Below are 27,291 nucleotides of genomic sequence, written 5' to 3' on the forward strand. Positions count from 1 at the left end.
GTGACCATCGGCCTGTGATGTGTGTCGTTGCTTGCAGCTACAATTTTAGATATTTTGTAATGGTCATTGACGTCAGACCTGTTTATATACTGCTACTATATTTTCATTACTATTATCAATAAATTCATATCCATGTGATTTATAAAAATACTACCATACACAAAGTAATTTTTTCTTTCAAAATTACTGTCATAATTTTACCATTGGTTCTTATACAGAGTATGTGTCAATTGATGTTATTTCTTCATTTTAACATAGAAACAGTTTTAAATAATTAACTTATACACCTCGTGCTTATTTCCTCTTGTCTCGAGTCAGAAATAGAATTTCAATTACAAAAGCCATTCAATTTCCTGATTCCTCTCCCACGTTAACATTAAACAATCCAATGTAAATAAATGCATCGCATTGTCTGATTTTTTACAAGTTAAAGCAAAAGCAAAACTTGAAATTCATCAATAATAATAAGTGATTATTCGGTCACTTGGGGTCGGATATGGATTCTTGTTTCTCTGTTTTGGGCTAGATAGTTATTCAAACATTTCCACATATTTTAGAGCTCCCACGTACAATATTCTGCTGTTTGAAGGGCATGGCAGTTTTTAAAAGTTGCAGTATTACATTTAGTATACTTGATTTAGTTATTATCACAGGTTATCACTAGTTGTTAGAGATAAATAATGTAAAACTTGACTTCCATTTTTTAATACATTTTGTCAATTAAGTTAGCATCTTTGTGTGGTTCCATTTTCACTTTTCTATTCTAGAAAAGAGAAGACGAAAGTTTAAGATGATGAATGGACAAAGCAGTGAACACTTTATTCAAGATGTTAAATATTAATGAACGTCAGTCTCCGAAACATGGAAATTTAAAAATATCAACTGTCTGAACAAATTTTCAACATTTTTAGGGGATCTAAAAGACTTGAAAAGCAGAGGTATACACAAATATCACGAAAAAAGACTTATTTTTTAAAAAATGTGAAATTCGAAGATGAGTTTCTTATGATATAAACTTCTTAATCTTAAAAGCTTGATTGACTTTTCCGAACGCGTTAACTTTTAGGGTATATGCGTTCAAACTGAATTTGTCCTCCAACAAGTTATTTTGTTCACAAACAAGGTGGACACGGTTCGCTAGAGCTGTAACTGGACTTTGAGGAGTTGTATTACTCTTTCCAACTTATTACTGAGAAGGTCAACGTCATTATTTTTATCTATTCTGATGATAGTTGACCTATGAGTGAGGTTCATGTTGATCAAAGTAAAGGTTCGATTTACTTTTGTTTCTGCATCTTTGAGTCTTCAATTTGGATCTGTTTGCCAAAATGTAGCATGCAGTGGCGGCTCGTGAAGTTTTCTTCAGAGGAGGCTCAAATTTGAAAAGCACTACTTTTTATATCTTTCATTATCTGAATATTTTTTTATCATGCCCACGAGAAGAACACTCCTGCGTTGATAGATAAATAAACTATTGCATTGATTAGTCTTTTCAAAATTGCCCTATTTTCACCAACTTTCTGGTTATAGTTCTCAATATCCCTCTTATGAGCGGAATCTAAAGTAGTAGATGTGATTTTTCATGCCTTTCTATAGCTCTTGACAAATTTTGTAAATTATTATTATAGCCTGTTTTATCCCAAACTGAAGATTTATCACTTGTGAATAATACACAATTCCAACAGTATAATTTGTTTCTTAAAACCGAAGGCGTTAACCATTTAGTTTTGTTATAATTATTTTCATGAAATGCTCTGTTTTGCTTTTTACCTGTCATTACCATTAATGGGAGTGGTGGTGCTGGTCTCCCCTTTTGTTTTATAGCGATCTTTTTATCACAATCAAAGCTACTAAATTAATTTTTTAATAGATAATTTACGTATCTGCACATGAGACTGAATTATTTTCGTTGCTCATTCTCGATAAATAATATTAATATGCCGATAATACCAACTGTTTTTAACGATCAGAAATAAAATGCAAATAAATGATACAAAAAACACCTTAGGCTTTACGTAGGTACTAAACACCACTCACCACTGAATAGGGAGCACGCGAAACCACCTCAATGTTTTTCCTATTTACACCCGATGGCGCCAATTAATAAGAAAGAGATACAATTATCCGTGCGACTTGATCTGAAAAGAGATAAACTAGCCGGAGGCTAGCGGCCTGAAGCGGCACCCTGATCGACGTTGTAGCCAATGCAGTACTCAATGACGATGCGTCAAGGTCTACGGTCTCAATAGCAAGATGCATTCTCGGCGGAGGCTAGCTTCTACCGCTGAAGCCAAACGCGGAGCGGTCTGAATTATGATTGTAAGGGCGCAAATATAATTTTTTTTCGACATTTTGACCTGATATATGATGAAAGTAAATTAAATCAAACAAAATATCCTGAAAAGTAACAAATGTCTACAAAAATACAAATTCTTTCATCGAAAAAATTAGAGGAAGCTCAGCTCCAAAAAACAGAGGAGGCTCAGCCTCCCCTGCCTCCTCTGAGGAGCCGCCACTGGTAGCATGAGTGAATACATTTTAACCCCCATTTTTACATCTTGGAAAAGTGAAACTCGTCTAGATCGCCTTTGACTTCTGACAAGGGATGTTTTTTTTTTGAAAGGAGTTTATGAAAAGATCACCTTGAAATATTTTTAGTTTGGTGTGGATTAAATCTTGGTCAAAATTTGTCAAGCAGATTACATACATACAAACATGATTGTTTATAGCAAAATAACGTTTTTGTTATTTGGGATTTAATAGTTGCAAAATTGGTAAAGTATAAATTTGTTTTCATTTCGAGACTTCCTGGGCGTGTGCAAACACATCGTAGAAGCAGATTTACTTTGATTTACAATGACTCACCCATCTGGTAAACTTCCGTCACATTGAGGATATCGTCATGAGATTATCGTTATTGTTTGTAAACGCTTTATGTTGAACCGTCAATAAACTATTCTACACAGCTATAAATACAAGATGACAAAGGAAGGACAACAAGAGATTTTTAACAGTTAATGATCCATAGCAAACCTGAGTACCTACACAATATGCATTACGTAGTTCTGTATAAGCTATTCTTAAGAAACTGCGTCTTTAAAGTTTTGTAATCAAAACAATGATTGATTTTTAGAAAAATTAAAAAATAACTAAATGTGGAATCAGCAACATTTTTCACATCGATAAACATATTTATTATTGTTTTAAACTACATTTACTGTAGAATATGAATTACAATGAAAAACAATATAAAATAAGTTCTTAAAACGGTATCACAGATTTAATGAAATACTTCCTAAACAGAAATTACATCTTTATAGTTTCACGACAATTTCTTAACTGTAATTACCAATTAAAGTTCTCTTTGATAACAGTTCTAAGTAAATCTACGCTTTGTAAGCAACAAGTTTTACACATATTATTTAGTACCTACACAATCAAGCTCTGTGACTTGTGGTCCCACAAATCACCCTTTTCTTACTCCTCTCGTATCGTACATCCACACACAAAAATAAAACAATAATGATAAGAAACATCAGTCATGTTCTTAGTAAGTATAAAGAACTAAATATCGTCGAGAGCATGTAACCTCGAGTTGTGCAAGTTACTCGGGACAAACTCCTTAAGCGAGTAGTATCTATTAGTGTCGTCCCTGTCAACAGACGTGATGTGCTGGAAGCAGCAGGGTTGAGAAATATGGCTTTTAGGAGGAAGAGGTGCTGGCTTTGGCAGCTTTTTCTCTTTCTTCTTTTTCTTTTTCCCTGGAATCGATTTTATAATTGAACCTCATAAATATGGGAAAGAGCTATTAATCATACCTGGAATCGACAGCGATATGTTCTCGGGACATGAAACTAATCGCTCTATATGTGTCCACATATCATCGGCCGCTTGAGCGGTGTCAAAGCTGAACCCAATTTGCTTTGTATGATCCGAGGAGCAGCACATTGTATGGAACGCATTCCCAGCTACTTGATATGAAGATAAATTATCGATGGTGTCATTCCAAAGCATGAAACATGTTCCTCTTTCTGCTAGAGCTATTTGTATCCGCCTTTTATCCCTAGCGCGGGATTCCCCGATGTCTAAGACTACCACTGGTATTCCGGTATATTTTAACTGCCAGTCTTGATCTGATGCGGTTTTGAAATATAAGTTTGCCAAGGAACTGCACACGTATACCTGCAAACATAGAGCAAGAATAAGTGTGACGGATAAGGAACTGATGCATCTCTATTGTAAATATTTATGGCAATTATTTGTTAAATGGGAGGGATTGATTTGCCTGAAATAGACAATGTTATGGGATGACGCAATACTAAAATAAACTATTATTTATATCCGTGATTCATTTTTGCTAACTTATCTCGCAGTTTCATCACCAAGATGAAGAAATTTAAAATTTGCTCCCGTCAACAATAAAATTTAAAAGTGGGGAATTACGTTATTTGCACGACAAATGTGGCGTTTCGTTAAAACAAAAACAATCTCTGTCTGTACTCTCACACATACGTTTTACAAACATTGAAAACAAATAAAAATTTACATATACTAGTATGCATATTCCGAAAAATATAAATGACTAATTAGATAAAATTTTTCCTAAATAATTTATTCATGTTATTCGGCAGGTTTTAATAATAATAGTGCTAACAATCACTTTTCTTCTTCAGCTAGTGTTTTTAATTCAGATGTTTTTTTTTAACTGAATAAGTTAAAATCGTAAATTATAAGGTCAAACATGTAACACCCAGTATAATGTTCTTATTTCATAGTTGGACCTATTAACATAAAAACTACGAAATTTTGTTTGGTTGATGTGTTTGCTAAATTAAGTAACATTACTAAATTTTGACAACAAATTGTAGTTTCATTCACTACCATGTTACGTCTTAATGAGATGGCACCTTCGTTAATTGGTTACGGTTGTAAAAAACATAATTACAGTGTAGAGTGTAACCCGTGACGAGTACCACCAATAGGGTGTAACACAATGTGAACTGTAACATTAACGGTGTTTTTTGGTTTAGTACTTGCACATAACGAACTGTAATAAAAATAAATTCTCAAAAGTACATTCAGTTTAATTGAAACATGAATTCACTGATGCACATAAAAAGTAATAACTTGCAGAATTGGACATCTGGGGAATTAAAATATGGGGAAACCTAACTTGTCACCTACAGTTGTTATAATCAGTAGTTAGCAATGAGATTATGAGCGAAATCAGTAATCGAACGCCAACGTTTTATAATAAAAAGGTAACTGATAAAACATCGATTGTTATTTAGCTGCTATGGTTTGCCGTTTATTTCCTGTGTAGCAATAAGTTTATTGTATTGATAAGACATATTTTCGTAAGATAACGCATTTCACGTCCCATGTGTTTACATACACTCCAGTTTCACCTACATTTACACTTACACTAAATTTAGAAAATAATAAAATTATTAGTTGACGTAAAAACATGTTGAAATGCTTTCGTTTATTTCTCTATTCGTGTTGGTTTTTAACATTTTTATTATTCACTAATATTTGTGGCAATAATTTACATTCGGAAAGTAAATGTTATGCTGAAAACCAAAACAACTCTTACTCCAGATTCACTGAACCTAGGACATGAAATTTATTTTAAAATGCCAATATATAGTGTGTCAAAAGCGGCAATTTTTATTAAAATGGTGTTTTTGTGTATATATTTCAAAAATTATTATTCACCAACAAATACGTTACTCAAGCAAAAAATTTTCAGACTAATGTTTTCTAATTATGTTGACATATTTTTTTTGCAGTTCTTAGCTGGCCAAAAGTGTTTCCTCTAAATTATTTTTTTTTAACATTGCACTATCTACAATAGAATAATGTTACCTCGAAAATTACCCCTAGTTCTTGAATTCCTTGGGATAATATCTTTCTTTATTTAAAAAAAAGTTAGAAGTTTATTGACCAGAAAATTGAGACTTGCTATCCGCTTTTGTATTGTTAACAAGTGTGGTATGTTTCCTGAATACACTGAATTTTTACCCATTATTATCTCTAACAACTACTAGTGTGTTTAAAATTAGTTTTCATTATTCTTTTCATCGTATATTAACCTGGCGCTACCAAATAATTATTTAAAATTTTTACAAATTCTTGAGCGTTAAATTTGCTTGAGTCGTCGAAAATGACAACAAGAATGTATTCTAGAAAAATTGGTCGAAAAAAGTACAGTCCAAGAAATCCAGTTTTTTTGAAAAATTATAAAATTTGATTTTGCGACTTTTGTTTTGTGATAACCTCTATAAGATAAAAACCACGAACGGGAAAAATGATTATTAGTAAATACTTAACTTCGATTGTTCACAAGTATGCTTATACAACGAAAAAATGCGACGATTAAGGACGTACCAAGGTACATGATTGGAATGATTTTATCTCCTCAAAACAGAGTAGTCGACTAATAAAACTATTAATTAAGCTACAATAGAGGAAAACGTTGTGAATATTATTATTATTATTCTCATTTTATTATTATTAAATATAGGCGAGCGTAACATTACTGTATTCTTAAACTTAAAATGGGATGACTCGTTCCTGACTGGATCAATAACCTAACATTAGTGCTCTTATACTAGTGTAAAAGTGATCATGCAATTTGGATTTTTTTGCCAAAATCTGAATACCTGGATCAAAAAACGAAGGCGAATTTATAAACCACAAGTAGAAATACGTTATTTGTGGGGATGATTAGCCAAATTTTGGTTAGCGTTTTACCATCTACATAACATATTCCTAGTATTTATGTACAAAATTTGACAACAATCGGTACAGTATTTTCGAAGATTATCTGTCTAATTAAAGTCAACACAAACAGATACCATACACATGAGAGATAAACGGAAACGAGAGACCTATTTTTTCGTACTCTAGGGGTCGAAATATACGAAAGTATATACTTCCATTGCGTATACTCGGGAAGTAAAAATTATTATTAATCTTTTACGAATAAATTTATCCAAACGTTGAAGATGAAAGGAGGTAGTGAGTTGCTTATTGCCTTTCCTTTATGATAAAGGAAAAGTTGATTCACTTAGACGTTCGTTAGCAAAAAAACTTAAGGAAACTCATTAACAATTTGTAATCTTTGCATAAGAAAAATTGTTTTTGTTAAGGTGAAAAAATCTTCATCGTTGACTACTCACCCATTCGCTACTTATGGGCCAGTTTTCATTACCATTATCATTATTATAACATACTACTATTTAAAATGGCATCAGGTAAAACTCACTTTCATATCATGGGGAAATTCTGTAACCGCTGAACTTTTTAAATTAATTTAAATTTAAAAATTCCCAACCTGACAAAATTCATAGTTCCACTTGTTTCAGGAATCAATGCATATATTTTCAAAGTTTCCAAGCGGTTAACCCACAAATTTAATAATTCATCCATCCGACAGTTAAGTCTGACAATAAAAAAATTCAGCAGATTCATTAATAATAATAATAGTAAAGTACAGTTGTGTTAATACACAGAAAATAATAGTAAATTTTACTGAGTGAATTTATTGTAAAATTTAATTAATTGCTTCAGACAAGTCCTGCTTCAATTCTCTTTTTTCACTATTCCGTCCGGAAAAACTTTATTCTTTTTTAAAAACTTGTGTATTCACAACGACTCAAAACAAAAAAAAGCCGGAATCAGCTCACAAATTTATGATTTTTCATTTCAACGGACAATTTTAGTAACACTGCGAAAAGTGTCTTCCTTTATAACTGACTTTTCAAAATCTGATGTGAATTTGCAACAAAAGCGTGAATACTTTCCGAATAAAATAAAAATACTGACATTATTTGCCTTTTGCATCTAGATAGTGTTAGCAAAAATGTCAGTGGACTTTGTGTGAAAGTTGATTTGACAATTTCTGTATAATTTCGAAATTTTGAAAACATTTAAGACAGTATTCAGTGCATATGCTGGTCCCATCCGTTTCAAGTAAAGTTTTAATGAAATTTATTTAAGTGGCAACAAATAATAACACTTTTGTATAAATCAGCATTTCACATTTGGAAAAATCGCAGATGTGATACCTATCTATCAGTATCTTATTTGTAGTAAAAGTTTACAGATATGCAATTATAAATAAACATTATTAATTTCTGCTTTTATCATATTTGATTAGCAGTTGCAGATTGCCTACTTGTGGATTCTAACTGGATTATGTTTAAAGCATCTACTTTATTTTTATAGTACATGTTATCTGTAATATTTTTTCCAAGTACCGAATTCGAAAAAAGTTTAAAAATATGCTCAAACGACACCATTACACTTCAATTTTTACGTAACAGACACAAAAATAACTAGTGTGTAAAATATTACTTTCGCAAAACAGACACCTATCTCAGTTTTTAAGACGGTTATTGCGAATGTTCATGCTTGTTTTTCAATACTGGTTTTGAAAGACAGGTAACATATGCAAACACCCGGAAATTACAAACTAATTAAAGCGTGGCTACCAATTTTATAATAGAAGTGTTGTAATTAACACAAAATCGATCAAAATGCATAACAAAAGAAATTATAAAGTATAATTTTCGCCCTTGAAAAAGTTTAATTATAATGGTATTCAAAGTACACCATTTCAAGTGATATCGTTAAAAATTTAAAACCTCTGTAAACAACCGACATAGCACCAAGTTTACTGCAGTTTACTAGTTCATAAAAGCGTACTTGCCAGTAAAATGAAAATCCGCCGATAAAATTTAACGCCAAGAAGGTGTGAAAAAACTTGAAAACGATCCGCCATAAAGTTCTTCAGCAATTCGCATAAAGAAAAAATCCTTCGTCTGAACAGCTCTTGCATTTCTAATCAAGAGTTCATTTCTCTTTATGTCTCAAGATAAAAGTATCAGTTGTTACTCATGGAAGTGGCTGTGTTTTATTGTCTAGGTCTTGATCTTCCTATGACCTTTCTCTTTACGGCTGTGGGAAACGGTGTCTTATGTGAACCACTAGGTAAACCAATTTGCGTATTTATGAAAACAATTACAATAGCGTGCGAATTGGCCGTTTCAAAAATTAATTTAACACGGTTTCCACTCGCTTTAATAGCAAATTCCAGAAAAAAATAATAAAACCCGACAATCGGCATACAACAATAATAATTACTGGTTTGTTTCAGCGCCGCGGACGTCATCCCGATAAATATTATCACAGCCAAATGTACACAATGAGTCACACGATGTGTTGTTTAAGTGGTATGGAAAATGATGGATTAACAAATAGGGGCGCGGTTTCAATTTCGGTGTTAGCGTCGCACCCACGACACACAAGGTCGCTATTGGCAAATTGTAGGTAATGTGCGTCTGGAGAAAACTCAGGGTCTCCATATCCTGTGACCCTCGAAAGTCCTGTTAGAGTTAACTTCGAGGAAGAAAAATGACGAAGTTGGACAGGTTAAGTGGATTAGGGCGGGTGAACAAAATGTCATTTGTGTCAGGTTCGGAATAGATATTGCCAATTCGATTTCTTAAATTACATGCTTTACGATCACTCGTCAAGGGAATACGATTTTTATTTTTATTACAGTCGGCTATTTTATCTGCACCTCTTCAATTATTTTAATTAAACAGAGGCAGTAAAAAGATATCTCGCACAGTTATCTTGCATGTTGGCAAACAAGGGAACAAAAATGCTTTGCATTCTGGATGCAAGAAGAAACCTTAATTAATTAACTAAAACTCACGAATTGTGGAAAAATCAGAGGTATACAACTGTAAATACGAGATGTCAACAGATGGTTTTTATGGATTTTTGTGGCTCAAAACGGAAGTTATTTATTATTCGCTTGGAAATTGATGACTATTAGCCAAATACTCATAATCCTCATTAAAACTTCTCTAATTGTAAGTTATTTTTAGTTGGTTTCGTCGATTATGAGCATATTTTTACACAAATTTTTGGAAAAAATCGTTTCCTAATAGGTTTTTGAGTAACGCTTTAAGGAATTGGAATTATATGAACCAATAAGGAGACTAGAAATGGTAGATAGGTTATTATAATATACCATATACCTGTAAATACCTATAAATTTTAGTGACGTCAAAACAATTACATCTGAGTGCACATGCAACCGATAAAACTAAATCAATATGTAGGTAGTAATGATATAACGTGCGTTTTATGATATTGGAGATTAAATTCTTTACGAATGAATGTGCAGTAAACATGGTCCTATTAAAAATAAGAATGTTATGAATTCTTAACAGTAATTGTTATACAATGTCAAAATGTCGCTCCTTTCAAAATGTTTTTCAACACAAATAAATAGTTCTTACGTTTGCAAATTAACAACCAATTAAGCTGTTGACACTTCATTTTAAATTAACTAATACTTCCCGTGTCCCAGCTAAGGAAGTATTGTAATAGCGTACTTTCGTATTTTACCGACGTTTCATGACCCCTAGAGGACGAAAATAGGTCTCCCATTTCCATCTGTCTGCGAACCGCCGTCTGTCGTTTCTGTCGATTTTCATTAGATAGATAATCTCCGAACCTATACCGATTGTTAGTAAACGTGATTTAAATTTTATAAAATAACATACTCTTGTATTTGTGGTTTATGAATACGCCTTGAGTTTTTACCCTAGGCATCAAAATTTTCTGCACTCCGCACCAAACCAAATATAAACATGTGAACAGAGTGCGTTTTCGTAAAATAATGATTTCGAATCAGAAGCAGTGGCAGAGTATAGGTGATTAAGTATGATACATTATGATGAATTCAGAAAAGCAAGCTCTACAAGAATTTCTACAAAAACTGGCCTTTGAAAAATTATAAAATTTAATTTTGCGACTTTCGTTTTGTGATACCCTCTGTAATGTAAAAACTAGTGGTATAAATAACAGCTCATGTGCTGCGGGGACCAGAATTCCAAGATAGAAATGTGGACAAGTTAAAATGTATTTAAAGCCGATAACCAAAGGGTAAAATTTAGATATTCTCAATTTTTCGGTTCATGCTTAACTCCTACTGTTTATGTTTATATTTCGAAAGAATTAGACTATTAGCACGTTTAAATTACAATCATTAGCAGCTAAAAGAAAATGAAATTTGAATTCAAAGCATTCGGTTTTGCAATTCCAAAGTTAAACTGTAAAACGCTAGTATACAATTTTGAAGTTGGATATCTAAGGTAAAAACTCAACATGGATTCATAAACCTCAAGGGCAGGAGTATCTTATTTTATAAACTTTAAATTATATTTACTAATGTAAATCCTTGTTGGTGGGGATGATTAGCCAAATATAAAATTTGACAACAATCGGTTCAGTAGTTTTGGAGATCATCTATCTATTAAAAATCCGGGCATACGGCAAACAGACGGACAGATAGACAGACATAGGGACGGAAACGGGAGACCCATTTTTCGAACTCTAGGAGTCATAGAACGTCGAGAAAACATGTCATGTAACCAGTCGTCCGACGGACTCGATTAAAATACTTCCTTAGTTTACGCTCACGTAAATGGAAATATTAAAAAAAAAAATTAGATGCCGTAAACAAATACAAAAAAACTAATAGGGTGTCAATTAATGTCTTACACTGTCACTGGTATCATCTATTATTTTTTGTACGGAGGTTATTAAAAATAAAAATGCACAAAATCAGATTTTATCATTTTTCAAAGAAGTAGGACTTGTTGGACTGCACTTTAGGAGCGAATTCACCTTCGACCAATTTTTTTATCATATTGGCTTACCCAGTGAAGAGAACATGTATACAGAGTGATTCAAAAATGACTATCACAAATTGTTATATACTGTTTATTGAGCAAAGCAAAAAAATAATTTAAAAAAATCACCTTTTTACTTCCCGAGGGTAAGTTAAGGAAGTATAGTAATCGAGTCCATCGGACGAATACCCACTTTTATGTTTTCTCGACGTTTCATGATCCCTATAGTACGGAAAAAGTAATTTCCCGTTTCCGTTGGCTAATCATCCCCACTAACAATTTGATGACGTCATCTCAATAAACTGTATTTTAAAATAACTTGAATGTTGTACAAAAATATACTGCTATATTTGTAGTGTACAAATCCGACTTCAGTTTTTTCGCTAAACTTTTAAATTTTCACAAAAACACTTGCAAGGTATAACAACGTTATTTTACCTACATCAGATACAATTCCCGCGGCGCAATGGGTTTCTAGATAAACGGCGACTTGCGGGTCTTGGGTTTGATTCCGAACTTGACCGTCTCTTTTTTTTTTTCTTACATTGGTAACGCGTTGTGACCACTTTTCTTTTATCCTATGACTAGTAGTATCCATGTTGATAAAGTCATCACAAATTTTTTATTAATAGACTTAAGAACGAGTCACCCCATTTTTTCCAAAACGTGAGAATAGGCACGTTTTATATAATATTAATCAAATAAAAATTATATAATGTATTATTATATTATATAATATTCACAACATTTTGTTCGATTGTGGTTTAATTAGTAATTTTAGTCCTCTGTTTTAAGAAATCAAACTAATTTCTATGTGACATTCTTTCGATGAATAATGATAAATAATAATCGATGATAAATAAACACTTGAGCTTCAGGTTGTCATTACCTAGTGCTGAAGGATATTTTATGCCGTTATTATGTGCTTTAAATAAATATTACATTGTCCGTATGGCGCAGGGGCTGCGGGGGTGTTATTTATGTCTGTGATTTTTACTTCACAGAGGTTATCACAAAACGAAAATGGTAAAATGAAGATTTTATAATTCATTAATTTAAAGGGCGGGATTTGTTGTAATGCACTTCAAGGGCGAGTGAAGTTCTGTTGAAATAATATTCGACCAATTTTGTATCTACATACACATCTAAATCGATATGTAGATATTAAAATGTTTTTTAATACTGATAAAATAATTTGCTTTTTTTAAACTTGTTTAATTATTATTTATAAAATCTGTGAAAACCACAAAACATGATACTCGCTATTTGGAAAAAAAGAGAAGTCCGCAATATATGTTTTTAAAAATCCGTGGAACCAATTGTTAATAGAAAATACGGCATCTATTAATTTAATGATTTTTGCGTAACATATTCCATAATTTAGAATTCCACTTTAAATACAAAGTCCTTTGAATGCTCTATTGTAACAATATTAATAGCCATGGTGATGTTAATGGTCAAGGTAGTGACATTGTCTCAATTATCCATAATATTAATAGCCATGTTTAATAACTGTTGTCTGTTTTTAAACTCTTTACGCTCTTGTGTTCATAATAAATTCCGACAAAAACAAAAATTACCCAAAAATAGAATTTTTTTATAAAAATGTAGAAAAAAAACTAGAGATAACACGGTTAAAACCGAACTTTCTAGGACATATTATTATACAGCTTAAAACAAGGTGTAATTGAAAAATTATTTATTTTAATCGCAATATTACTGGCACATGTTAATAATCATATTATAAATTTTCCTTATTAATTTCGATCCCTCCGAAAAAGATAAACTTAGATGTTTGCCATTTGCATCCTAGTATGAAATTAAGAATCTCCAATGTTTTTCTTTTTTGCAAAAGGTACAAGTTATCAACTTCAAATCAACTTAAAAAAGACTCAGTCTGAAAAATCTAGATTTATCTTACATTATGCTTCTATTTTCTAGAGTTCTCTGACGACGCAGTTTTATTAGTAATCTTCCCAGAATTCAAACACAAGCACAAGTTCTAAGCTAGTCCATTATCTGAGTTACTTCATTTAAATTTGCGAATATAATTATCGTAGAAGGATTTTATTGGTTGTGCTGAACCATAGTCATTTCCAACATCTCTGATCTACGTTCGATTATTCAACGAAAACCCTATGCAGTGCAAATAAAAATAGCCTGTCCTATAGAATTTGATCCCGTAATATTTAACGACATTTGGAGACGATACATATTTACAATAGAAGAAACTCGATTAGAGTCCTGCAAGTGAGTTCTGAAATCTAATTAACTTAAAATATCCCCACGATGTCCACTATGTGCTTTTAACAAAAAGTTTCGATTTGATTTCTAACTGCACTTGAGCCCTGCTAATTTTTACAGATTGTGTTTGAAGATATTTTGCTATTATAACCGTTTTCTACAACAATGTTGGTAAAGGTAAACTTACTTGGATTTTCACGTCAATAGTGATAACGTATCTATTTAGATTATTTGCTCAGTTTAAATATGATTATTTGAGAAATACCAAGCGTTCCGTCAATTGACGTTAACGGATACCTGCCATAGGTAAGGTGACTCATATTAGGAAATTTTCTGAAATTTCTACATCTAAGATTCCCCGAAGAAGAACTTCAATTTTTATAAGGGAGAATAAGTATTCTATACTATTATGAAGAAAAAGTTGCCAATAATTTTGCATCAACTCGTATTTTAAAACTATGCAGTAGAGTACTGAAAAACAAACTGGAGAGACTAAACTTGAAACTTCTTATTCCAAATTTTTAATTCGTTTAAACCTCTAACCTAAAGTGCTCGCAATGTCTAGTATTTATTTATGAAATTAAAAAAAAAAACAGGTCCGAGACGAGTCCGCGTTTTTCACTTCACTTTGAAATGCCATCTCCACCAGTTAATTCAAGATTGCATTTTGTGACATCACGTACCAAACCGACGGGTTTAAAATTACTGCTGGTTGGAATACGTCACGCTGTAACCACTGAACGAATAATCCATTTGATCTTTAGTCGACTTCACGTTTCAATAAAAAATACAAAACTGAGCGCCCTCCCACTCGTTTAATTAAATTTCGATACGCGCAAATTTCCGGAATGATTGTTCCTGCTCTCCTATTTTCAGCGCCTCTAATTTTAACCCACATCATATTACCTGCGTTTTCAGTCCTTTGAAGAAGGTCTCGACCTGCTGCCTCTCATAATCCGTAATCTGACCCTCAAGAGGCTTCCTTTCTTCCCTCTCTTCTCTGTCTGTTTCATCACTCTCAGCTCTTCCTTCGCTGCCGTCCTCGCGCTCCCCGTAACTGCTCCCGGATGCAGTCGTGCTCGAGTCTCCACTTCCTTCCCCCGTTGACGAAAGTCGTCTACGTTGTTGGTTGTTCCTGTAGAGGAACTCCTGATAAGAATCGTATTTTTGCGAAAATCGGTTTATGGCGTATTCGGGATTTTCCTGTTTGGTCGATAGCGAAAGCGAGGACAGTCTTCTGTCGATCGGATAAGACGATGTGGGGTACATTCTGTAATCGGCTTGATGCATCACCTGGAAGAGGACAATTTAATGCTTATTTATGTTTGCGGAGACCACAAGCGGAAAGTGGAGCGCAAAATAATTCCAGATAATTCGCTTTTTATTGGTTTTCATTAATGCGGAAATTTTTTGCTTACATTGATATGCAGATAATTGCTGATCGGCTCTGCAACCAGTGTGGATGTGTTGAAAAAAATTTGCGACTACTATTTGTGACCACCTGTGATAAACAAGTGTATCAAAAACCTTAAATACTCTTAACTTGACTGCAATAAATATTTATTTATGATATATTTATGAAATTAACAAGATTTTATCTACATATACGCATGTGGTGTTTTCCCGTTTACTTTTTTACGTGAGCATACTATATACAATTTTTTTACACCAACTATTTTGAACTTTTTGGCCAAAAAATCCAGATAGTTGTTATTTTAACTACGTTTCCATTAGCAATGTGTATAATGAAAGTCTTTAATTCATTAAGATGTGCTTTCAAACCTCATTATATAGAGCTGGAACACAAAATTACCCATTGTGATTTGTTTCATGTTAAAATTATGTAAAATTAACTTTTAAATTGGCAACAACCGAAAAATTTAACACACAAGACTTTCGAATTTAGAAGTTCTTAAAAAGATTTGATCTTAGCAAGTCTATTTATTGCTTGACGCGTTTGAAACTTTCTTGTTTCCTTTTTTATTAAACCAATATCTATTGATTCTTTTTACTGATATTGACCTAATTGTTAAGGTGATGCTATAAATATGGTCTATAAAAATAAAACTGTCGTGATGTAGAAGCACTAACCCTGAAACCCTGAACCGATAAAATTTTATCTAAAAAGTCGTTCTCGTAACAAGCCTTTAATATAGGATAGTAGACATCTTTTGTTCTTAATTGATCAAGCACATGAAATCTCTAGCCACCGTTCAAATAGAAAACTGTTATCTCATTATGAAATCTATATATTCAGGTAAAAGTAAACTTGCACACAAATGCGCGTAGGCAGATTATTGAATATCTGCCATCATTGTTGCTATTGTTCCATCTACCTCGTAAATTCTGAAGCAACACACTCAATAAATTAATGCAATGACAAACAGTCACTTACTGCACGGTTAAATATTAGTTGTCGGAGTTCCGGTTTTTAATTTCTAACGCCGCGTGATTAATTTATTTTGATGAAATGTTTTCATTGCTGAGTGACGCTTTTTGATTTGTGTCAAAGCAATTTAAGGCTGGCATCTTCGTCGATAAATAATTGCACAAGCTGGAGTGTAATGAAATTATTATGTGTCAATTACCCTACAAAAACAGCACGCAATTCTACTTGAAGTAATGGAGGTTTATTAAGGCTGCAGTTGTTCAACTCACAAACTAGAATAATTTTTTGCAAAACAGAACCCATACTTTCGATTAGATGATTTTGCTTCGACAATTACTGAGCATTCTATCAATAATTAGTTGTCGCTGATTTTGTCAAATAACAAAGTTGGCAATAAAACCCAAGAAAAAAAAATACAAGAACAATGAAACGCTGAAACGATCAAAGACAGATACCTGCAGCTTTAATGGAATTTTGATGTTCTTTTGTTTAATTTCGCAATGTTTAAGCATGGTGAGCATAATAATTCGATGTCGGGTTCTTCAAGGATGTCGACCTCTTACGATACTGCCCATTATCTTGATCATTTTGAAAATCATTTTGCCTTATTACGTTTTTATCATAATTATGTTTAACTGGCATATATTATTGCATTTTTATAGTTACTGGACTGAATATCTTATCTAAATTACTACATTTTATCATCACAAGAAGCAAACAAAATAAATGATAGGAGACTTGTGATGGTACCACAAGAAACGCTGAAGAGCACTAATTAAAACCTTGATGTCATTTTATCTTTATTAAGGTAAAAAACTGGTATTAGAAACCAGGCTTTCATAACTTATGACAAAAACAGCGACTTTTGAATACCCCTATATCAAATAAATTGATTACTTTTTGTTATTTTTTTTCGTTTGATAGAATCGGAGGATGTTTTTTGTCGTTTCGAAACTCTGCCCAGACTTTTCCTCATTCTACAAATGGAAAACTTTTTAGTTCCTACATTATGTATGATATCGAACTTTCATCATACATTATAACAAAACTCATTTTTTGCTAACGTTGCGAACATTACACAAACAATTTTTTTAGATCTTCCTCCAACAAAAAATAATATAAATTCTCATAAAAATGTTTGGGTTATTAAACTTTAACATTTACATACATGTAACAACCATTTTCCAGTAGCTGTGTTTTAAATTTAAAAATTGAAAAAAAAATGGATAACAATGCTGTGAACTTTACTAACATTACTCGTCCTATTTTAACTAACTAGGTACGGTGTTTTCATTACAGAGTAAACATATTCTAAAAGCATAAGTTTGAGGGATTCTTGTTAATGTGATGGTAATGATAATATAAAATGTATATCTAGTTACAGCGGAAGCACTCGCTCTATAAATGTTTGCGGTATGATGCACACATTTTTGAGATTAAACAGAACGCAGGTTAAAGTAGGTAGCTTACGTACTCACCAAGTTCCTGGACATTAACAGCGTTAAATAATACACATTAAATCGCAATTATATTTAAACTGTTTATGATGTGGCAAATTTTTTAAAGTACTACTAATATGAAATCGATATTATTATTTATATTATTTATGTTATCAGTTTGTTTTTTTAACAAAATGAGAGAAAATAAATAAAACATGTGTAGATAACGAAAGAAAAATTTTTAAAAATATTATTTAAGGTTGACTACTTAATTTTTTTTTGATAACCGACAAATAACTTTAAATCAAAATTAATAACATGGTTAATAGCATTCATCACCCATAACAAGCCTTGATAAGTTTTTTATCACACATTACATGGTTATTTATCAAAGTTTTTTAGTACATCATTGTTAATGGTTAAGAAGAACCTTGTATTCAATTTTAAACATTAAAAACACTTTTAGTAATTGTACTGTTTTTTTGGGAGAAACTTTATGGTATAATAAAATGTGATTGCTTCATTAATTTTGGTAGTATGATCAAATTTGTACGAATTGCAACGAAAAGGAAACTATGTCAACCGATGTAAATTGCAAATTTAAGAAAATGTATGTGCTCACAGTTTACTTTTACGTAAAAGTGCATCAAATTGAGTAGAATGGGGTCAGGGGGGTATTTAAATTTTAACCGAGAATAAAAAACACATGTTCAAAATTGATCATCAGTTATCAAATAGTAAATAATAGGGTTAATTTACTGATGTATAATTACTTCTTCTTAATGTGTAAAGTTCTTACTGTTCATTTTCATCTACACTTTAAACTTTCTCGACGCGTAATCAGGTCTACAAGAAGATACAATAAAAATTACATATGAATTAGAATACATTCACTGGTTGACAACCCACATATGTATTGGAAATTGGAACCATAGAGAAAAGCTATTTCATCAAGAAAAATTAGACATTAAGTAAAAGGCTTATATCTACTCTAGTGAACTTGTGTGTCATCGGTACTAACTGCCAAACACGTAACAATGTGACAATTTCAATTACTATAATCTTTCTCAAATTTTCATATTTTTTTTTAATTGCTTTAGTAGTTCAGCAGAAATAATTAAAAACTGCAGAATGATTTGTAACGCATTAAAGTCGTTACACTTTTTTAGACAAAATTGTAGATCATACCCCGAAATTGTTTTTGTATTATTGCTAAAATTTAAATTTTCCACGGTCGATCGGCGCGACATTTTAAACAGTTTGTACAAAAATACTAAAGCAACAACTAATTTTTAAGATACAGTTTTTCTGACAATACTGATTTACTGTTGTTTATGGCTCGTAAAAACGACGCTCCCAGATATTAAAAATGCATCTCTCTTGAAAAAGAGACAACTAAATAAATCGTTTTAATAATACTCCACGATGTAACACTCGAATTCATGAATTCGTTCAAAAACATATTGTCCCGACTGAACAAGCTAAAAAGACTAAAGCAATCCATTCGTCACGACAATCATTATTCAGTGCTTCACTCACGATCTTAGTCATATTAAAGCGATTGTTGAAGTCAAATGAAGGTTTAGCCTCTCCTCGCTCCTCGCGTATTTTTTTCCACGAAAAAAACCAGTGAAGTCATTGATGAGTAATCATTAAACAATATTTAAAAAGTTGTTTTTATTCCATCTGCTCATCTGAATTCACTTCCATTAGGCATAATAGAGACCAGATTCCCCATCGTATCCATCGTGTTACTTTCAGTTTTTGAACCGTTACACGCTTCATTTTGTGCCTAGTGGAACTTTTATGCCCATTGGCTACGATCATACTTTTATATATTGATCAGTAAGTAATTCCGGGAACAGTAATATTTTTACAATATGACTTATTGCAACAATATCGAGGTTAGTGTTGCATTGAAATATGTAACAATTTTATGCGATAAGTCGACAAACCTGTTGTAAAGTGTTATAACCTGCAGTGAAGTAGATCATCGCCATGTGCACGCCACTAGGCATCAGTGTCTTACACATGTGGGAAAATTTATTTCGAGTTCAATGGCTCTGATGCATCTACAACCCCGACATTAAAATTAATTCCGGTTAATTAATTCAATTAAGAGTGACGACAAGTAAATTTTTCATTACGGTTCTGAGTGTTTTCTCATAACCCCGTTCGGAGTACCGATTGTATTTAAACAAAACACGATAAAGAAGAGGAAGTAGCACAATGTGTAACTGGAAAAGCGACAAAAACGAAAGCTGCTCGGATTTATTGCGCCGCTTTGATGACTCAGGCTTTTTATAGTAGTCGGAGAGTTTTCTCTTAAACGGTTGCTGGAATCTGGATGAGGACTTATTGTTCTCCAATTAAGAGATAATTAAGTAGGATATTATTAATCATAAAGCACAGTTTTGTGGTAATTTTTTTAAAATTTAATTAGGTGAGTAACTGTACCCGTCGCAAGAAGCCATGTCCGTTATGCAGAATGCTCAAAGTTTCAATTATGATGTAATGAAGAAATGGTGCAATTGTATGAAGAATTTGCAAACATTATACTCGGTGATGACATCTTGTTCGAGACGGAGTCAGGAACTATCAATTGCACTCCACTCTGGAACACCCATTAACTCATTATTTTTCGTAAGTGGGTTTTTGAGGTTGGACTGTGCAAAACCATTAAATTTAATCCTCTTATACACGATATTGTCGATTTCTATCTTATATCCGACATTTGCTATTTATTTTGTGAGCAATTAACAAATAGGGTCCCTGCATATTGTACGCTTCAAAACATTAAAATAATTGTAACCGGCTTCTATGTAGAAGTGTATTCACCCAATAGAAAACGGCCGAACTAATTTAAAATACAGAGGCGTCAAATGCACTCAAACGAACAAAACGTTTTAGCTCCGAGTATAAAATGAAGTATGTAATAAGATTTTATTATTGCGATTCGTTACAACAAATCTGCGCTGCTCGTTCTCAGTAAGTAGCCAATAGAATGTCATCAAATTTCTTCGTTGTAATATTTAAGTTTTATTTGTAAAAATCGAGATTTTAAGGTGATGTTTCTCAGTGGTTGTTTATTTGAACAACAACAAAGTTTTTTCATTTTTATTGCCAGAAAACCAAGAAAATTTACAAACGAATTTAATGAAGGCGCCACGCTTTACCACCTTAAATTAACGTTAACGATGCATTGTTTTATTCCTTCAAGTATGATAACAGGCAAGGCAATAAGTGAACGAACATAATCTTCAGTAGTTTAACACTAGAATTCCAACTGAACTTGAATGTTCTAGACAAAAAGTTCTCGTACTTGGATAGATCATCTATTTTTTTGGTGCGTATTAATTAAGAAAATACTATTCCTTTAATACCAAGAGATAAATTTTTATGCCAGGTTGTCAGCACTAAACAGTATCGCATCTACAGTAAATATAAATAAAAACATGTAATATTTGAATATACAGCGTTCGAAACATTTAACATCATGCTGGTGATAAGGGTTATTTACATTTATAATAGCGATAACGACTAGATTCTGGTTTCTAAAAACCTTCAGATCAGACACCGAAAACTTTATTCAACAGAAATTTTACAGTCGACGCCATCGGCTGACTGGCTACTTTCATGTCTTTTTTCTCGGAGTACGAAAATATACCTCTTTGCATGTATATTTGGAATTTTTTGTAGATGGTAACCAAAATTTATCTAATTACCCGCACCAACAACGTGATGACATCTCTCAAAATTTTTTACATTAAACACCTACACATGTACTTTATGAATCCGCCGTGTTTTTTTTTTTATTATGATGTTATTGTTTAAACCTTCTTGTTATTTAGTCACATAATACATAGCTACGCAAACCAACCTAACGATCCTGTGGTAAGGAGGTCTGGTTTATTGATGAAAGCTTGCGGTTCGAGCCCATTGCGTTTCTATTTTTTTTTATCAAATCGAGAACGGTTCACCCCATTTTCTCGAAAATATAAGAATACAGTAAATATTATCATCATAGTAACAGTTCCTCACCAAAAATAATATTCGGACCGTTTTGCTCAACTGTAACTTAATTAATTAATCAGTTCTCTCCTCTATTTTAAGGAGACAAAATTAATAAAATTTCATTTTCTTTTAACACAAATGCATGCGGCCGCTGATGCTTATTATCTGAACGTTCTAATTGTCGAGTACTTTGGAAGTATTAACATAAACACTCGAAGTTAAGCGTGTTGCTATTACTACTACTGCTTCTACTGGTGCGAAAAAAATAAATAGGTGCACTTAGTTTGTGCCCCGATTTTAAAATGAGTTTTAAAGATTAATAATCGGACTTTTCTTACACTTAACACTGACATCGGGTGACTGAAATACGTAAAGAAAACATTCTCAAACCGAATCTAAATTAATATTACACACCTCTGTAAACGCCAGCTTTTTGTGACCTAGAAAGGAACCAACAAAAACAACAAAATTAGTCACAATTTACAGTGGATTTTCTGCATTTTCATTATAATCACGGTTTGTTTTAACACGAGAAAGAGAACGACCGTAATCCCTTTCAACTGCCATTTCGTGTATTCTCATATTCAGCAGTCTAAATTTTAACCTTTAAATAACAAGGGATAACCTTTTGATTAGTTGCGTTAGCTTGTTATAATACCCAATTTAACTTCACTTAACTTTCAGGTACGAAGATGATACATCATCCGCCTGAAAAATTACAACATTAGAGGCGAACCATAAAATAGCCACGCAACAAAATTTCAATATTAGCCCTCGTTCCGTCGAGCGCAAAATTCAATTTTAACAATAAAACTCGCTGAAATATTAATTTTTCAAAACCGAATTACATGCGCACGAACTATTTTCTGGGTCATCTCGAGCTCGAAACAAATAATTGTTGCGTGTTGGCAAAATCGTTAACAAATTTATTGTGGATAAACTGTCGTTTTTAAGTCATTACTTAAGACAGCATTTTGCAATCAAAGGAAACAAACTGAAAGTGTAAACCATTGTCTCCTTACACCTAAATGCAATGTTTGGCATTTTACTGCCGTAACAATGCCTGATACATTAACTGTGCAGAGTTACGTCATTATCATTTAACGCGCTGATAATGCTCGAACAAAGGATCTTTATAAACACAAAAATAGGCAAAATAGGGCTGTTTGCAAACCTGTTCGCTTTCAAGGTTACTACGTGCTTCCACACGGATTACCATAAAAATTTTGTAACGATCCAGTCCGCATTGTTCCTGACACGTAACGTCACAGAAATTTTAGGAATGTTTGTCTAACTGCGTGAAAAAATGGCTACCCTTTTGGGTCTGGACTGGATCAGGTAGAAAAAGCTTTGACGGAAAGAATGATAAGAGGTAGATGCGTCACCGTGCATTCTGAAAGTTCCTTCAGGCGATGCTGGTTTGGAACTAAACGGTCAAAGACCGCGACTGTACAGGGCAAACTTCAAGAGTTCGCGCTGCTGAAGAAACAGGTACTTCAATTAAAAGCGGTAGAAAGTGGTAAATTGTCCCATGAAATTGATTCATTTACGACGTTTAATTGGATAAGTGGCTTCGTGTTAGACAATCAATCACATTTTGAATAATTCAAGCACCTACGGTACTTTCTTCATTTAAAAATTGAACGGAAGTTTTAAATAATCTTTGGAAAATCTCGATAGTGTATCAAGTTTTGCGTTACTTTCATCTTTTTGGTTTTGTTTGTGAATAGGCAACATTTCAGCAGAAAAATATGAAAGTCGAGTGCTGTCATATAAATTTTTATAAGAACTAGATTTGAAAGATGACCTTTCCCCAACAAACCAGTAAATATTAAATTAGATTTATTTCATCATATTTCTAGAGAGTGAAATAGAATAATTCAAGAACTAGTCACTCAACAACATGAAGCGCGAATCCATTCTTTGATCGTAGTGTCTATCAGATGACAGAGGCAAGACATATAATTTAAAAGCTCTGGAAATAGTGGCTACGGTCTGGAAATTCCCGTCAATTTTTTACTCGAACTTTTTGGTCGGAGAACAAACATTTGTCACAATCCGTATTTTCTCCGCCACTACATTCGAAATTTCGTATATGTGGGGGCAAACTAAACTGTCTGAGTGCATATTATACCAAGCAAAATTTGAAACAAAAGTACCAATGGTGATAATAATTAATCTTCAGCAAATTACTAGCCTACATTGTCTAAAAAAATCGGGACCTAAAAAAATCTCAAAATTTTGTTATAAAACAAAGCCTTGTGGGAAAGCACGAAATGGATAAAGCTTGTAATTTATTTAACGGGTTGCTTGCTTTAGATGAGACTACCATGTGTGCAGAATTTGAAGAAATGGTATTAAGAAGAAGCATCAGTCGTGCTTGCAATATAAACGCACTGATTACGTAACGGGCCTTTTGCGGTTCTTTTTAGGAAGCGCGCTAAAGAATCGGTAGATTTCGATTACAGTAGTTTGAAAAGCTACGAACAGATAGATATCCATCGACACACATGAACTGACGGTTAATTTGTGATTTCACAGTAATTATTATTTGTTTGTGGTAAGTTGTACAATATGCAAATGCACTAGAGAGTTACAAAACTTAATTTGGAAAGAGGCACACCATTAGAAAAGAACTATTAATATGCATACCTTTCTTAAAATTATTTTAAATATGCCACTAGGTAGCGCAGATTTGGTAAACATATTATTATTTTACCAGACACGCCAGAAAAGAAACACTGTTGTCAAAAAAAATGTACAAAATAATTTTTACCGTGTTTAACCACTATATACACTACTAGTTTTATTTAGACATCACTAAAACTAGGAACGCCTACGATGTTAAATTGGCGAACCGGTTACATCAAACAATAAACAAATTTGATTAATTGCCTTTTCTAATCCTGCACTTTCTTTCAAGACCAGTAATCGAATTAGTTCCGATGAAAATCTTCGAATTCCTTAAGATGCAGCTTTCACGGATCTCAGCGGAATTTAGAAAAGTTAATAAAGGGTAATATTCCTCATAAAACTACAAACTTTTCAGCAAGTTCCGATTGAAAAACGAAAGGAAACCGCTAATAAATGAACGAGATGAGCAAAATGTATGTATCATAAGTAAAAGTTTCGAATATTTGCGCGACATTGATTAAAACAAATATTTTGAAGGTGCGTTCACCTGAACCTAACCCATTTTCGTATTTGGAAAGAGAAATTTAAATTGCGCTCATATTTTATATATATTGGATGCAGGTATTCAGTACCTCTCCAAATATGTTTCGAGTGTAACAAGTGGATCGTCAGCGACGTGCAAAATGCAGGATAAAATTGTCTGATATAAATTATTCATACAATTACTAGAAAAGTGTCTCCGTCATAAAAAACGTGGAGCAATCATTGCAAAATTATTAGTGGGGTAACCGATGTGAGCTTATCAGTTGCGAGGTAAACCCACAATTGGATGAGGGCAGCAATTGTTACAAAAATAATTTATCAGGATCATCGTCATTTATGAGTTTGATAAACATTATCTGGTCATATACGAAAGCAAAACATTTTGGCATTTCCCCCTATCTCGTACCTCATACAAAAAAGAACAACGAAAATACCATAAAATTGCAAAGTGAAACTGATTTGACTGATAGAGGAAGGCTATTTTAATTAATTAGCATAAAAATTAACGCGCCGAACCATGGCCCCCCAAATCGTCCACGGCTAAATCATGGACAAACATCGCGATGTTCTTACAAATGCTTGTATTAATCTAATGACGCGTGAAAATATGACATCATTTGTTTATTAACTTCATTAAAGTTTACGGACTGTATAAGAACAGTAAACGTAAAAAACGGAAATAAAACAAGAATATTATTGCGACTGTTTCTGTTTAATGCGACTCCGGAATTTAATTAACGCAAAAGTAGATTTCCAGTGAATCATCTTGATTCGTTTTCAGTATTTCAATTCTTTCAGATACCGACTCATAACCGCGATTGCAATTTCCGGTTTTTTTCCGGTGTTTACATTAATTGCGAAGCATTGCAGCACTCAGTTCAGGGACAATTCAACCACAAAATTTGTCAAAGCCGTTTGAGTTTTTCGGGTAATTTTTATTGTGACTGCAATTGGTGCGGACAAAAACTGAACCCAGTTTGTGGTTTGACTGATTTGTATTAGAGTGAGGAAACTTTTCGTCGAGGAGACTCCTACAGGCCTTCGAGTTTGAGGTCCTGTGACATGGTCGAAAATTACATCAGTACATCACCATGAACTTAATTCAACATTCATGCATGTTTTTCGAAATCAATTCTGTAGGATCAAAAAAAAAAATGGGAGAATAAGTTGAGTTAATAACAATTTAGAAGATCCAAGGATCAAAAGACCTAAAATCAACTTTATAGAAATTGATTTCTTATACATTCATTTAATTCAATGTTTATGGATTCAATAACAGTATGGTTTTAATTTTTGACACAAATTATATCGACTAAAGAGCCATGGAAACCAAGGTTTCAACCTAAAAACTTGGCTGCATTTATAACCTTCCTCTAAAAAGGTTGCAAATGATGTTTTCCATCCTCAAGTTATTCAAAGCAAAACTAAGAAACCACACCACAATAAGAAGCGCATATGAGTACCGTGAAGAAAATTGGTACTTGGAAAAGTTCTTAGGCCGAAGATCCCTCTCGACTGAGAAGTTTTTCAGACACGTACAAATACAACAGAACTGACTTTTTGTCCGTTCTGTCGTTTACATTGTTGCCGTACCCCCTCAAAGTACCACAAACTGTCTGTAAACATTGGAAGCAAATTTCCCACGGAGAACGAGGTACAAAAAGGAAAAATTTTGATTTCCGAACTTTATATCAATAGATGACACTTTTATCGTGTTCCCTTTATCATCGACGTTATCACCCGTCAGAATGTTTATTTATTCTGGGAAATACGGATATGCCATTGTGGGAATATTAATCTTACCTAAGCAAATGCTGGTATTCCCTGTTGGGATGTTGTAAACAACAATCCAAAACACTGGTTAACCGAAAAGTCACAAATCCAACTCGAATTTGACCACCGAAACACACATTTTGGCTCTTATTCAACTTGGGTATACACTTCACTCAGGTAATCCACCTGACCACCAACTGTAAAACTGACTGTATCAGTGTACGTAAAGCTGCTCCGGTTCGTCGCTCCGGTACAACAAGCAAGCATGGAATAGTCAACTATGAAGCTAGATAGTGGATTGCGGTTGAAAAGGAATGCGCGCGCTCTCGCCACCCGCACTTTGAATGAATCATTTCATTTTTAATAACTAATAGTAAACAATTAGGAATTATACCGAATTTTCATGTAATGATGACACATTTTCTTGTTGTGATTTCAGCGGCGGAAAAGTTTCGGAATCTTTATTTGTTCTCGGTCGTTCTTCAAATATGTTAAGAGAATTTCTGGAGACGCGAAGTTTTATTGGTTGTTTTTAATG

At 33.0% G+C, this 27,291-nt stretch overlaps 1 protein-coding gene across 1 annotated transcript; it reads right to left on the minus strand.

Annotated features, from left to right (window-relative positions):
- Positions 1-3,170: 3,170 nt before the first annotated feature.
- On the minus strand, positions 3,171-27,035 carry LOC135128942 (uncharacterized). Its single transcript, XM_064056024.1, has 4 exons — positions 26,784-27,035; positions 14,868-15,254; positions 3,819-4,182; positions 3,171-3,761 (listed from the first exon to the last, which is right to left on the minus strand). The coding sequence occupies exons 2-4, from the start codon at positions 15,249-15,251 to the stop codon at positions 3,565-3,567; spliced, it is 945 nt and encodes a 314-aa protein (XP_063912094.1). The 5' UTR covers positions 15,252-15,254; positions 26,784-27,035; the 3' UTR covers positions 3,171-3,564.
- Between the last annotated feature and the right edge of the window lie 256 nt (positions 27,036-27,291).

Source organism: Zophobas morio, unplaced genomic scaffold (genome assembly GCF_036711695.1).
Source record: "Zophobas morio isolate AGI-343-1 ecotype UQ-CSIRO unplaced genomic scaffold, CSIRO_AGI_Zmor_V1 ptg000002l, whole genome shotgun sequence".
NCBI classification, from domain to species: domain Eukaryota; kingdom Metazoa; phylum Arthropoda; class Insecta; order Coleoptera; family Tenebrionidae; genus Zophobas; species Zophobas morio.